The sequence below is a fragment of the Falco naumanni genome, chromosome 15 (assembly GCF_017639655.2).
Source record: "Falco naumanni isolate bFalNau1 chromosome 15, bFalNau1.pat, whole genome shotgun sequence".
Taxonomy (NCBI): Eukaryota; Metazoa; Chordata; class Aves; order Falconiformes; family Falconidae; genus Falco; species Falco naumanni.
Genome location: NC_054068.1, coordinates 14,916,376 through 14,931,356, shown reverse-complemented (window position 1 = coordinate 14,931,356; position 14,981 = coordinate 14,916,376). Strand labels below are relative to the sequence as shown.

General features: G+C 37.3%; 1 protein-coding gene across 6 annotated transcripts in view; it reads right to left on the bottom strand.

Moving 5' to 3' along the window:
• PHKB (phosphorylase kinase regulatory subunit beta) overlaps positions 1-14,981 on the bottom strand; it is an 80,139-nt gene that overhangs the window by 11,799 nt on the left and 53,359 nt on the right. For 5 of the 6 annotated variants that reach the window (XM_040615212.1, XM_040615215.1, XM_040615214.1 and 2 more), the window contains 11 exons: positions 12,656-12,711; positions 12,360-12,453; positions 9,793-9,876; positions 9,222-9,326; positions 8,293-8,375; positions 8,120-8,210; positions 5,870-5,931; positions 5,619-5,781; positions 4,740-4,821; positions 2,704-2,761; positions 843-933 (listed from right to left, as the gene is read on the bottom strand). In XM_040615212.1, coding sequence (XP_040471146.1) covers positions 843-933; positions 2,704-2,761; positions 4,740-4,821; positions 5,619-5,781; positions 5,870-5,931; positions 8,120-8,210; positions 8,293-8,375; positions 9,222-9,326; positions 9,793-9,876; positions 12,360-12,453; positions 12,656-12,711 — 969 coding nt within the window. Of the gene's footprint in view, positions 1-842; positions 934-1,791; positions 1,883-2,703; positions 2,762-4,739; positions 4,822-5,618; positions 5,782-5,869; positions 5,932-8,119; positions 8,211-8,292; positions 8,376-9,221; positions 9,327-9,792; positions 9,877-12,359; positions 12,454-12,655; positions 12,712-14,981 lie in introns of all 6 variants that reach the window. The other variant, XM_040615213.1, reaches the window with a different exon arrangement.

The window sequence follows — 14,981 nt, the reverse complement described above, 5'->3', positions numbered from 1 at the left end:
GCTTTTAATCTACTGTCAGTAAAACACAGCAACAGTAATTTTTCTCTTATAATAAAGATCATTATTATAAAGGGATCAGTGAAGCCAAGTTAGGTTAAAAAGTTGAAAAAAACCAGCTACAAATCACGCAGCATGCAGGTGCAGCTTCCTCTATAGCTATGGAGCGCCACAAGCACATACCCAGACCTCAGTCTGGAGTAAGACAAAGACAAATCTGTTATAAAAGCATTGCATATAGGTAAGTATACATATATACGTATTTTAGTACAAATACACATAATATTCAATTGCTATTATTTGGGAACAGCTCTTCATGAACTTAATGAAAATTACTGTGCTGGGAGAGAGAAAAAGAAGTCTTCCTTAGGAAAGGAGGATTGATGATTAAACTTGCTTGGAACAGAAAACTAAAATCCTGAAAGACTATTTGCTCAACTGCCACCCATCTGTTGTCTTATGCTCAATTACAGAGAGAGCGGCTACATCTTCATTAAGTCTTAACAAGAAGCTTTATGACTTGACTCCATCTACTTTTGTGAAATAAGAGGGCATATATATCAAATGTAAGGAGATACATAAAACATGCCTCCTCCCTTCTTATCTAGGCGCTGAACTGCCTTTTCAGTATTGTTCTGCCATCAAATAAAAGTAAATTTATTAGCCCATAATATATGCCAGTATAAATATATTTTTCTTTTCTCTGGATTCTTATTCTTCAAGTAATGATTTTTTAAGCTATTGGGTACTTCTAAAAGAAGCTACACAGGCCTTCAAAATGAAAAAGCCCATTTTAGTTTCTCTGTTATCATTCCTTAATACATTTCTGAGGAGTAAAGACTTACCTGCTTGCCCTGAACTAAAACATTAGTAATAGATGGTGCAAGGCTGTCCACTAGTTTACCTAAAAGACTTGCTGCGAAGCGCACAACAGACCTGAGGGCAGAAAACAAAGCAATCCCACTACATATCAAAAGCTAGTTTAATGAATTCATACATACGTTTGAAGTCTGCCACAGCAGAGCTCTCAACTAACTCAGTAAATACATATATCATCTATAAAGCAGAATTTGGATCACAGTTTATGTAATCTTCTATGGATTTTCATTGTTTAGTCTAGATATAGGTTAATAGATCAAAAATAAATTTATTTAGAACTCATTAAACTACCAGCTCCACAAAAAGCTTGTCATTCTTCTCTCAGTTTCATCTTGAAAGCAGACAGGTAAGAGATGCCAGCTTCTCTTTTGCGACGTTTTTCATCATTTTGCAAGACAACCTTGGTAATTTTTTAGTTTATTTAAGGAAGAGTTAGAAAGATTTTGCAAGAGAAAGTACAACACATAACAGCAAGGCTTTGTTTTGTTTTCCATAAATTTTGCATGTGTAGCATGAAAAGAAGGGACTTGTGTAAACTGCTAGGTTAAAAACTAGCTGTAACTTCTAAGAACATTTATTCATATATCCAGTTAATGGTTAAAGATATAAAAACTTTTAATAATAATTTCCTAACATAATACAAAACTAATAGACCTGTCTTAGAGCTTTTCTAGCACAAGCTTTAAGGCTACTAAGAATCATTTATCCACAGAGATAAATAAACAAGTTGCAGTATTCTGTAGTGTTAGTAAAAAATTCAAGCAACTGATGTTGATTCCTGTGAAAACACCTACACACCTCTTAAGATGAAGAGCAAAGCATTTAAAAAATGCATTAGCTGATACTATCAAAATGCAAATAAGAAAAAAAAAAAATATCTCACTGAGCTCCATTTCAGACTTCTGGGCACTTTACCTGTTTCCCATGTACCAGTAAAGTAGTAATATGTGGGCCTATAGAAGAAGAAAATTTCTGTGCAAATGCAGCACTGTAGCGCAACACCAACCTATACGTATGCCACATGGCAATCATGGAAGAGAAATGAAAAACAGTTTACATATTTTGTTTCTAAAAATACTTCTGATATTTTAGTTTTTACAAAAAATGCCAACAAGGTATTCTGGTTCTCCCTTATTATTGGCAAAGGCCCATTTAACTGTAAAAGACTAAAATGAAAACCAAGTTTTTGTCTTAACAGATTAATCTGTTAGGTATAGTTACAAGTGTGAGAGCACAAAATTCAGGACAGGCTCAACTCATTTCTTCAATAAAAAGAAATGAAGTTTCTACCGAGCTTCAGGGCAGAGAAATTAATCAACAACATGTAAATACCAGCCTACTTGTTGAAACCTTTATAAGTGACAAAGTCAACTCAAACCAAATTATTTTGGGGCAATAAACAAACTATGTAGGTGTATCAACTTAATGGATTTATATTTGATCACCAGCCTTGCTACAGAAAGCTATTGATAATATTTTATCGTGCCCTGTAGGAAATAAGAATATTAGTATTCTTTTCTCATGATTTAAATTTATTGAGAACTGTCCATCAGCAATAGCACTCATAGCAAAACCAGCTTATTGCTCTTTTGTATTTTAAAAGATAACAGTAAAAAAACACTTCTTAAAGTTTTTTAAATCACTATAGACCAGATATTCAGATATTCAGCTGCAATGAAACAATATAACTTTGTCAGTAAAGCTGTCCTTCCACCCCCCCACCCCCCCGTTAAGTGTGTAAGGATCCAGCTTTACTCTATAAACACATTAGGAGAGAAAAAGAATAATTGGTCTAAACCACAAGGAACATGATACATGTATACAAACCAGAGCTTTTTGCTGCCAGCTCGTCTATAGATTCTTTCAATATGCTCAGCAACAGTACCTGAATGCATTTTTAAAAAACAGAAACACAAACAAAACACAAGCACAAAAGATACACAGGTTTTCATTTAATAGTAATAAGGCAAATCTGATGAGATCCGTTAATTCTGAAATCAGCTTTAGTAAAGTGCTTCCCTATTGTGCTTAATAGGTAAAACTGAGACGCAACGAAGCCCCTGTCATCCAGTTCTGTGTTGTTATGCAAGAAGCCAAACCAGATTTCAGCTAAACGTGCTGCTCATGCTATAGAGAGACCTATGACGTCACCTGTACAGACATGACCTAAAAAAGAGAGGACAGGAAACTGGAAGAGCACTGCTTCTGAGTCAAAGTAGGTAATCCGGGATTCAGAGAAGGCATGAAGTACATGAATCAGAACAATAGATACCATTCTTTTGTCAACCCATGGTTGATCATAGTGCATCCAATTGCCATACTGACATCTCTTCAACTGTGCAGGGGTCAAGGGGTGACCATTATGTTAAAAAAAAAAAAAAAAAAAAAGTGGTGACAACATTCCATTATTTAGACTCCATTTAGCTTCTAGATTTTAAATTCTTAGATGGGATGGTGGTGTTTTCCATGCCAGGCACTTACTGGTGAACACTAAGTTCATCTATAACAACAACAGTAGCAGAAGCTGACTCTCAAAATCATAGCCTGTGCCTGTCAGCAGAAACAACCAAAGTTCTTGAGATTTTATTTTTAGATTTATGTTTTATTGATTGTGTGATTATTTAATGTCAGTCTCAGTAGTCTGCAGTCGTAGGAGGCCAGGAACTTTTAGTCAGTGACTCAGACTGTTGTAATGCAAGGTGCATATTAAAAAGGCTATCATCATCTACTATTTCATATGGGATGGCACGGCACAAAAAGGTCTATACAAGTTAGCTCTGAACATTAAGAGGCACAACAGTACTTTTTTTGACCTAAATGGTTTCAAGAGAGTTTTTAGAGTTCATCATCATGATCTAATGGTCAAGAGAGGTTATGCCAGTTGCTTACAGAGGCTAGGAAGTCTGCCTCAAGTGTTTCCAGAGCAAAGGACACCACATATAAATGACTAAACAAAGCTACTGAGGCTTTCAAAGCCTGACAATGGTACAGGCAATGGTGGCAAAAAAGCCTGTTTCAGAGGTTACGGGTGCCTCACACGCAGGTTCCAACCATCACACTGGACTCACATTGTATTTCAGCAATATGCTGTGCATCGGCCAATGGATTTATTCCACTTCACATTGTTTTCTATGTCATTTTTAATACAGCAGTACAGCTATAATGTATATTTATGTCAAAACGACAATTCCTCATCACAAGAGCCAGCCGTCTTGTATCATAATTATGAAGCAGGGCTCTATAACATGCGGTGGTAAGTTACACTGCTTGATGAATAACTGAGAGAATATTACTTGATCTTAATGCTTCTCTTTTTCTGAGCAGTATTCATATATACCAAGGCAGCTAACAAGCACTCTTGGAAAAAAAATAAAAAAAACACAACAAAAACCCCATTAAACCTTGCAGAACAAAAGCCAAAAGATTTAGTAGCCTCTTCTGAATGATAAGCCATAATACAAAATTAGGGTAAGCTTCACAGATATATTGAATTAAAGTCTGACTAATAAAAATTCAGTATAAAGCTTCACACGTTTCAGACTAAGTGTTACAGACACACAAACTTGTCTTTAGTTTCAGTTTTCTATACAAGGTCAAATCCCCAATTTTTTTATCTGTGTGTTCAAAATTACAACCGGATACAGCACTGGCCTACAACCAATCTGAAGAAGTTCATATATTTAGCAGCTCATTCCCCACCACGCTGTGAATTTGCATGTCCCATTTAATGCAGAAATTGCTTTAAATGACAAAGAAAATAGCTACACAACTCTGCCTGCACGGCCATTATTCATGTTCATTACAACTAAACATACAGATGCTTCCTGAAATCCTCAGGATAATCAAAGGAAAGAAGCCCTTACCTTCCCTGGTGATAAAATTCGGTCCTTCCCTTTTAAGCAATATACTCAAGAGTAACGCTTGACTGGCTAGGCAATTGCAGTCCTTAAAAACAACAGCAACAACATAACCACACATAGCCTTCAGATTTTCAGCGAAGAAGAGCTATTAAAAATGTCAAGTGAAACCAAAGGGCAATTTTTTTTTAATTAGAAAAAGTCTACAGATTTTGTTTTTGAGGGGACTTCACAACTGTTTCATACCCCTACATACATTGTGTCACTGTCACTGCTGCTTGCAGAGGCTTCTCCATGGTCCAAATTAAGTCGTATTCTTTCTCAACTTTCTGTTTTTGGGTCCTGCTACTTACAGCAGAAATACTTGTAATGAGATAGAAAACCAAGGATGATACTTTATGTGTTCCTATCAAACCATGGAGCTAGAAGCAGTTACTGGTGGTTTTCTTCTAGATCAGGAAGAATGCCAGACTGGAACTGGTATTTTAAGAAGTTACCAGTCTAACAGAGTGAATACCAATGGTTGGAAACTTTCAAATTTTAGTCTAGCAATAAAATATCTGTTCATAAAACAAATGGATCCCCCTTGTAGAGGGTCACTTATTACCAGAAGAAAATGTGAGTAGCTGGGAAAAATGGAAGCCAATAGTTACAGCATGAGGAGCCAGAAAGTTCTGTGAGGTTAAGGTAAAGGAGTGTAAAGAGGAAAATTCCTCAAGTATGAGGAGGAACATCAGACATTTCATGTTAGTAGCTATATTACTAACATCGAACCATGGCACTAATCATGTTGATCTAAGCAGGCTGCTGGTAAAAAGAATACCAGCACCTAACTCCTCATTTCATAAGAATGAAGTTACACTGTATATTATCAAGTTTTCTTACATTAAGTTTCTGCAGGATCTCATACGTTGACTTGTTTTTCCAGTCATTAATATTTACATCTGGCTGCTGCTCAAGTTCAGAAGCATTTGGAGTACTAGACTGTCTCTTGACTTTTGAATGTTTTGGAAGATCCAACTCCTCCAAACTCTTAAATACAGGAGCCCTGCAAAAGAAGTATTTAATTTCTTCACAGTTCAGAAAATACTTTAATTATCAAATACTTAATCATTATTATTAATACATAGCCTTACTCTTCTGTTTCAGTGATTCTTAGGAAGTCAAGCTGTTCAACAACTGCTCCAGATATTAATGTCTGAAATGAAAAATTGAGAGAATTAAAAGATGCAGAAATATACACAACTATACAGTTGCCTTTTGATCTCTGTATGTTGCTGGTGGTTTCCATTAAGAAAGTGGTTTCCTTCTCCACGGTTCCAAATATCTTTACACTCGCAGAGTATTTTTCCTCTTTCTTAAAATCCTGCTTTAGACAGTGGCGGTTCCTACTCTGTAGTCATTCCTTAATCCACGCATGCCTGGCCTAAGCGTGCCCATCAAATGCAGCTCACAAATACTTCTGTCTCAGGATATCACATACCTGAGATTCAACGTTGCATTGATCTGATGTAGTCATTACAGTTAATTCACCCCAAATTTATATGAATTTCCTATTTATATACTGCCAGAGGAAATGTATTGTACTATAGCATTCTTAAGACTGCTTTTTGACGGTTCTCATTAGCTAAATAAAACTCGGTGTCTATTGTGAATTTTTAAATTCCATTTTCATTGTACACCATTGGCAGTAAAATATTGATCTGTTGCACTGCGAGATGATTGAATGTGAAAAAACCCTGCTTTGCTCTTATTGCTTGGGACATTCAGTCTTCGACTTCCACATCTGCTTGAGCACATGACAACAACGAAGGTAAAAATCAGAAGAGCTACGAGTCTTCTATGCATATGTATTTTTAAATGAAATTAGATCTTTGTATATTTTACAAGGAAAAAGAGCATTCACAAGTTGGGCACGTATTTTCTCTCTAGACATGTTTACACATATGCATCTAAATGAAGCAGCTGAACACAATTCACAGATTCAATAGATATTCTGTTGCAATAGATGAATTATTTAAGAAAACACCACATATTAGACACATCCCCTATTGTTTTCCCAAATCCTCCCCCAAAATGGTCTGACAGCTGTGCCGTAAGATAGCGATTACAGTTAAACTGATGGAGAAAGCACACCGTATTCTCCCAGTAAACACACTGACCACCAACATCTACCACTGGCCTTACAGCCAAATAAACATTTGTTTGCAGTTTTACCATATACTCTTTTTAATGGAGAGCCGATAATGAACAGACCAGTGACTGTCAACATCTTTAACACTTTAAAATTACCAATTACTTTTTTTTTTTAAAAAAAAGAACCTTTCCAGAAGGTCATTGAGTACAGAAGGGGAAGTTCGCTCCCTGATGACTGCAACAGTGTAATGCTTAAAATAAAGGACACAAATAATGTGTCCTATTTTATATACGTGTGGCTGGAACTTGATGATCTTTAAGATCCCTTCCCACACAAACCATTCTATGATTCTATAAATTTGAGAAATTTCTCGCCTGATGATACATACGTTTCATCAAATGCAAGGCAAGAAAGAAAGTCACTGCAGTTAAATTAAAAAAACCCAAACAAACCACAACAACAAGCACTGTAGGCAAATGAGAGGTTTTGCATGGTCACTAATGGCATTTGCTACACGCAAAGTCAATGGTAACAGGAGAGGCTACATGACCTACACGTGGCCAGTGGCAACACATAAATATTTGAAAGATTACAAGAATATCTTAAACCATTATACCGATGACTATTTAATTTACAAATGACCCAGCTCTGCTACAAATTCATGATCTTCAACTGTGTCTTTGCTCTTTCTCTTACAAAAAGAAGCATTTTTCAATAGCTGTGTACTAAGACTAACCGGCACATGTAAGTATCTAAAACCAGCACTTGACTCAGTAATTTTCACATTTTAATAAAGTGACATTCCTGCTTTAAGATTAAGTCAAACAGCAAAGATGTTAGAACCAGATGTTAGTTCTTTTAAGAAATTTAATATATGTGAAGGACCTTTCTTTCCCTGCCTCAATGAGATAATCAAAAGAAATCCCTCAACGCTTGACATTGTGGATTTATCCTTCGATGGTAATTTCACAAGATTGCGGAACAAAAAAAAAAAACCAACAAAACCTTCTCCCTTCTGAAAATTCTCTATGAAGATTATAACTTTCAAAAGACTCATCAAAAGAAACTAAAACAAACCCATGTTTCTTTTGAGATAAAACAAAAACTGCACCAAATGTCTTGGGTCTTGACTCCTTAATTTTATGACACTACATAAAATACTTAGAAGTCACATGAAAAACAAAAGTAGTAAAAGTACACGTACCAATACTAGGAGGTAAGAATGCAACGTTCAGGAAAATCATCATACCTGTACTCTGTCGACATGAACTTTCACTCCTCCAACAATTCCCTTTCTAAAGGCTGCCAACATATCTAATATTGGATTGAATCTGCTCCCTCTGAAATTTGAAACAGAACTCCATTAATCTTGTGATTAGGTAAATACCACATGGCAAACGGTGCTTTTCTCTCTCTCTCTACCTTATATTGTCTTCACGGATAAGTACAACAAATAGCGGACGGCCGTGCATTTTCCAGTACTGCTTAATGAACTGCAGTGCGTTCTAGGGAAGAAATAATACCTTAGTCACACACACACACACAAACCCACCAGAAGACCCACCAGCACGTGCCAGAATACACAGTGCAAGATATGAGAAGAGCCATCTTAAAATAACAGCACCGAAAACCCCAACAGATTAACAAAACCTTAGCTAACAAAGCACTAACATTTCTTCAGCAAATACAGGTTGCTTTCAAGCACTGCTATTTCACAAGTTTTCTGAAAATACTTCTAGCACATATATTGGTCACAGACTGAACCGCCGGAGCACGGTGTACTGAGCTACGTGTAATGACCCCGCAGGCACACGTGAGAACCCAGGGCTTGAGCCACAGGCTGCCAGTGGGCAACAACCTGTGCCGCCTCTGTGCGCTGGAAGTAGCTGCTCAGAAACTGGCAACCTGATGACAGGTAAGCTTTGCACTGCTGCCTGCCTTAAAAATTAGGTAAGGAAGGCGATTCTTAATAGTTGTGCAAAGTCAAGTAATATTTCCTCCAGGTAAAGGCCCTCCTATATTCCTTAAAGGCCAGTCTCATTCTGCCTTTCAGCCAAGACCCTTTGTTTTCCCAAAGAAACAAACATGATAATTTGCTTGCCCCACGACAGCATTCCAAACCACTTCTGGGTGAGTTTTTTTGTCAGACAGAGACACTCACTAGAGCTCATACTGGGCTGACAGGATATTCATCTTAATACACTTTGCAGCATAGACAGCAAGCTTATTTATACGTTAGAAGAATACACACTCCACAGTGTTCCCCTTTCAGTCTTCCATCTCATCAAACTTCAGTTTATTCTGCTACAGACTCTATTGTTGTCAGTTTCTCAAAGTTACAGATAAAATACCTTAATGTCATCAATCAACATCATAACATCCTGAGACATGTAGAAATCACTTAGATCAAAAATGATCGAGTAGCAAACTACAGTCTTTCCTAGTATTCGATAAATCTGTTGAGAGAGAAAGCTTCGGTTAATCTTCAAAATACCTGAAGCATGAAAGTAGCTAAAAAGAAAGGTCTTTTGAAACTATTGAAGTAATAATCAATGCAGAACAGCTGAATTAAAAAAAAAAAAGTATTTAAGATAAAACCAACATATCTAATTATAGATACTCTGCTTTTTATTAGGTATGCAGATCTACATTCTATTTCCCCTAAAGCTGTTCACTTCATCACCACTCAGCCTGTTTTGGCCAAGTGTTACCGTAATTGGATGTCCAGGAAACATGACAGTTTAATAGTAAGACAGAACATGCACATTTGTAATAGCATAACACATTACAGGGCCTTTAAAATAAGATATATGCGTAAAATCAGATTACATTTCAATTCTATTTAAAATCATACAGAGCCTAATTCAATGCTTTTCTGAAATACACATCAATAACAATAATACAAAAATTTCCTGCAACAACCTTTGATGTTCCAAGGCATCCGATAGGCCTGTCCGGTCTTCCAGATAATCCGAGTTTGTCGTTGACTCCCAAATGGAAGTACGCCTGTGAGAAAGAATCAAGCAAACTGAGGAGAACCTAGATAAAAGCCTTCCTTGTGCACTCCGCTTTACACTCGATAGCTTTTTATTGCTGTCAGCTTGGGGCCTTCCTGATATTGCCTATGTTTCCTCATTAAGACAAATAACTATTTAAAAAAAGAAAAATAACACGTTACCTACATCACCTGTTCATCCAGACTAGACAACTGTACTTAAGTGGGACGGGGACGCAGACATCAAAACACTAACAGCTTTGAATACCCCATCTACACATAACAAACCCAAAAGGATAGTGAACCCCTTTTTGCAGTAGATAATGGAGACTAAAAGAATGGCAGTAGGCATCGTAATTTGACACTAAAAGGACCTTCATTTTGTTATAATGTAAGACATAAAACGTTTTCTTAACAAAAACAGAACTCCCAGTAGTATTTGCTTTATCTTGAGACCTTGTGTTCTACAGCTGCTAAAGCAGCCTCATCTGCTGTAACAGCTTTCCAACTTGATCTGTTACAGTCAGAACCTCAGTTCAGATTCAGCACCAGAGCACCTGAACAAAAGTACAGTTTCATGTGAGTCCAGCTGCTCCAAGCAGGTTTTTTTGCATTAAAATGCCCTTCAATTCTGGAAAATTAAAGTTGCTAGTAGCAAGAAACGGCTGTGAAAGCAGACTGGACTGTTGGTTTGATTTATGAGAGTGAACCAAACTAGAGCGATCTTTCACACCATCTGCTTCTGTGTTCTGTTTTTAGTCTATGCCTATGGAGTATTCTGCTATTATCTTGTATAAATGTAGTAGAAGTATAGTACTGTAGTGCTTTTTCCTATACATTGCATTCATCTTGTTCCATTTTTCTTGTTTTCCTTTTCTTCCTTTTTTCATTCTGGGCCATGCCCCGGAACCACTTTGTGGTTCCCTTTCCACGGCCCCCAGTCCTACTCTCAACCCTTGATTTTCCTGAATCAATTCCTTCCCCTCAGCCATTTGTTTCTTTTTACATGACCGTTTTGGACACATGCCTGTTTATGAGCCCAGAGGTTTAAACTGTTGTCACGTGCCACCAGACCAATTCAAAAGCTTCTAATTAAATGTAATACCACTGAGAATTGACAGCATCGGAACAGCAAATATTGAGATCCATGATCTCTATGGATCAATACCCTTTTCCCCAAAATAGAAACCGCATGAGCTTCCCCACCCGACAAAGGATGACAACTACTACCAGGGCTTCCTTGTTTATTTGCTTTTTGGTTTGCGTTGGGCTTTTGCACAAACCCGGGGATTAAACCTCAGTTCTCATAATGCCCCAAACATCTTCATTTCTTCAGCTTCACAGCTACAGCACAACTTTTTCTAGAAGCCCACTAGAAACAGATTTTGCCTCAGACGACTTCATGTTTTCATGACATTCCTTTAAAAGAAAATTTTGAGGAGGCAGATGTACCTATTCACCATGAGTATAAAGAAAATGTCAGAATTACCAAATGTCTCACCAGCTCTGGAAAAATAATCCCTAATACAGAAATTGTCACAGCTAGGAATTTAACTGATAATTAGTAAAATTAATGCAACTTTCAGTTTCTTCATTGTATGAATTAAAAATTAATAAAACTTAATGAAGGTGTCATCTTTTTGTCAGGGAGACCAAAGAAACAATGGACAACAGCAGCGGGCAGCTTGAAGCACGTCTTCAGCGTAGCCAAAGCGCTAAGGATATAGTACTAAAAATGACTGAACAACGAACAGGATGCTGAAGCAGACCAGTATGGCCCATAGACCATTCCTCTTCGGCTGCTGGCCTCCCGTGGCATTGACAGCTACCTAAACAGCTGCACCTAAGCCAGCATCAGCCGTGAGGCTCAGTACGGGCCAGGGTTTTTCAGTGAAAGGCTGGGGCACTCCCCGTGGAGCTACCTGCCTCTACAGCAACAGGGAACCCGAAGCCTTCACAGAGGACAATGAGGCCACTGAAGATGTCTTTCGTCCCAGTAATTTTTGACATGTGCCAAGTTAAAGGGGTGTTTAAACACCAGCCTTCCTGGGTATAATCGACTCAAAGGACTTCTAAAAAAACCAACCATGTTACAGAAGGGGCTACGCTATGAAATACGATGGATGGTTTATGCCTATTGCCTTAGTCCACTTCTTTGACTATTGCACATTTGTTTGTTTCTCCATCCAGATTCATTTAGTCTACTGTGCTATTATTAAAAACGTATTATTCATTCAATATTCTTTGAAAGCGACTCAAGTCATAAGCCCAATTAGCTTAACACAGAACATCTGGGCTTCAGTGTTTCACGGAAAGTTGTAGCTAGGCATGTGACACTGCCCAGCGTCAGCATATCCTGCAACCAAATTAGAATAACACAAAAAGGTAGATAACAAGCCAAATGAGATACAAATCTAATAGCTTGATATAAATTCCTATTGTTACAAAAGAAATTTATAGATAGGTAAATATTTTTAGATGCAGAATTCCTTACTTTGACAAGTTCTTTTTGAGCCCATATCTGAATTGGTTCCACCTGCTGCGGGGTCTGAGTTTGGATTCCATAAGTATTCAGAAACACTTGTAGGCTACAAATGAAATAATGACAAATTTAACGACAAACCACAGAACAGTTAGCTTGAACAGGTATCTTGGCAGCAGAGACACAAGCAGCAGTATTATATTCTACGCTTCCTTGAATACCTTCAGCAAATTTAAGATGTCTATCGTTCAACACTTCCCTAATAATACACATTCTTTACAAAAGCAATTCTTAATAAAATTACTTACCGCTGACTTTCTGCTATGAGGGCCACATGTACTACCAAATCATTTTCTAAAGGACCCTAGAAAATAATTAAAAAAAATTTATTAGCATTGCTAATTATATTTTGTTAGATAGAGCATGAATAGTGAAGTGTCTGTTTAAACAATTAATGCGTATGACAGACATCACTGCCTGCATTGCTTTTTCTTACTGTGCGAACAAACCAAAAGAACACTGGATGAAAACTTGTAAATCTCAAAACTCTGGGAAGATGTTCCTATCAGTAATAGCCAGCAAGATGCATTCTGGAGAATGAATAAAAAATAGGTTTCTGGGAATCACTTCCACTGTTTGGTTTGTTCATTTTTTTTAGGTTTTTTTTTCTTCAATTTAAAAAAAAAGTTGGAAAAACATTTTGCTTCATACAAAAATATAGAATTTATACAATCAGTGTATTTCTTTTATGCCTGATACGACATAATGTTTTGATACACATTTTTGTAAAAAGTGAAATAACCCAGTTATTTGGGTAACCTTTGTTAAATATTAACTTCAAAATAATGAACAGCTTTCAACCCTTTACTCTGAAATATTTCAATCAGACAGCTACTTTTTACAGTTATATGAAAGATACATTACGTTTTACAGGAGAGAGAAACATTCCCTTCCATTATTTGTAACACAGATACTTCATGTTTGAAATAAATACTAGTATTTTACATCAGGAATCCACGCAAATAGGAATGAATTCTAACAAGGTGGGTGAAATCTTGGTGTGACTGCACTCCCTAGTTCTTGCAATGGCAATTCGCCTTGCTTTTCACTGGCAGCATGCATCACTAGCTAAAAACCAAGATGTCAGTTATTCCTTGCTCATGTCTTCTCTACCATTCAATGACTGCAAAATCAACAGAACTAAAAGCAGCATATGTTTGCATCCCCAAAATGCTTTTTGTCTACTTTTGTCTAGAAATCACCAGTTGAATGACAGAAGTTAAACACATCTTCTGTCAACTGACTATATAAAAATACAGCGTTTTCTGTGACAATGGATGGATAGACATTGATAGAATAAAAAGTTCAGAGTGAACGCTTGCTTGTTCAGGCATCTGTGAGCCTTGGTATCAAGTTAGAGCTCATGGGTTTCCAGAAGGTCTTGAGAACATTCTCCCAAAAGCCTATCAGCACTGCATTTCTGCTAAAAATCTTTGAGTTTTTGCCACATGAAATAAGTTTGTGACAAAAGTACATGCACAAAGAGACCAGACTGAGAAGTCAAAAAGTTCAAGTGACATTAAAAGATCTTCCTCCTCAGAATAAGGTGATCATGCTTTCAATTGCATCTATACAAACAGTAAGAAAACTCAAACCAATTCTCTACTGTAGTCAGTGCATTATGTTTATAAAACAAAAAGCAAAGACACCCCCATCCCAAAAACGTAAGAGCCCTCTCCAAGACTGCACTGATTTCTAGACAGCCTGTGATCTAACTTGGGGAGTGGCCTTCAAGTTAAGGCTTAATTATTACTGTGTTAATGGTGAACTGAGTGGTACTGTGTAACCACAGGCTGCAAACCATACATAAATCTGTGCAAACAGCATCTTCACTGAAGTACTTCCCTCTCCGATACCGGTACTAACGCCTCTCGTACATAAACGTACCCAACGACGTTGACTCATTTATGGCAGGCAGTAAGTGGTGGTTCTAACGCGGGCCATAACTAAGCAAATGCATCTGCAGCGCAACTGGCACAACACAAAAAACTGTGGAAAAAATAGCTAGGCTTTCGAAAGTCCTGTGGAAAAATGTAACTGTGATTGCTGGGCAGCTACAGCATCGCTCTAACATTGAACAGAAAGTTACTTTCATTGTCACTTAACAGGTCAAGGGCTGGAGGATCACAGGTAGTGGTCTAGGGAAACACAGATCAACATAATAGATACAACACTACTCCTGAAGAAGTATGTCACCCTTTCCAGTAACGACAGCAATATATAGCACTTGCTATATATTATATATAAAGAAATGCATAAAAACATTAAACTCCTACATGTCCCGCTACATAAATCTTGCAGTTAGAAGTTCCATTTTAACATCTTTGATTTCACATTTGTCTAATAGCGCAAGCTAAGGTGTTGTTCACACAACATCAATCACCGTCTCCCCAAGCCATGGCAACAGACACCCCCCTGTCTCGGTTCCTCTCCCGCCTTGCATTTTCACATTGGACAATGGGCTGAAGGATCTGTTTCAACTGTATTCTGTATGCTGTGCAAATGATAAATATACCCCAGCGTTTTCAGAAGATGAAGATAAAAGACAGATTAGTTGTTCTTAACAAGGTTATA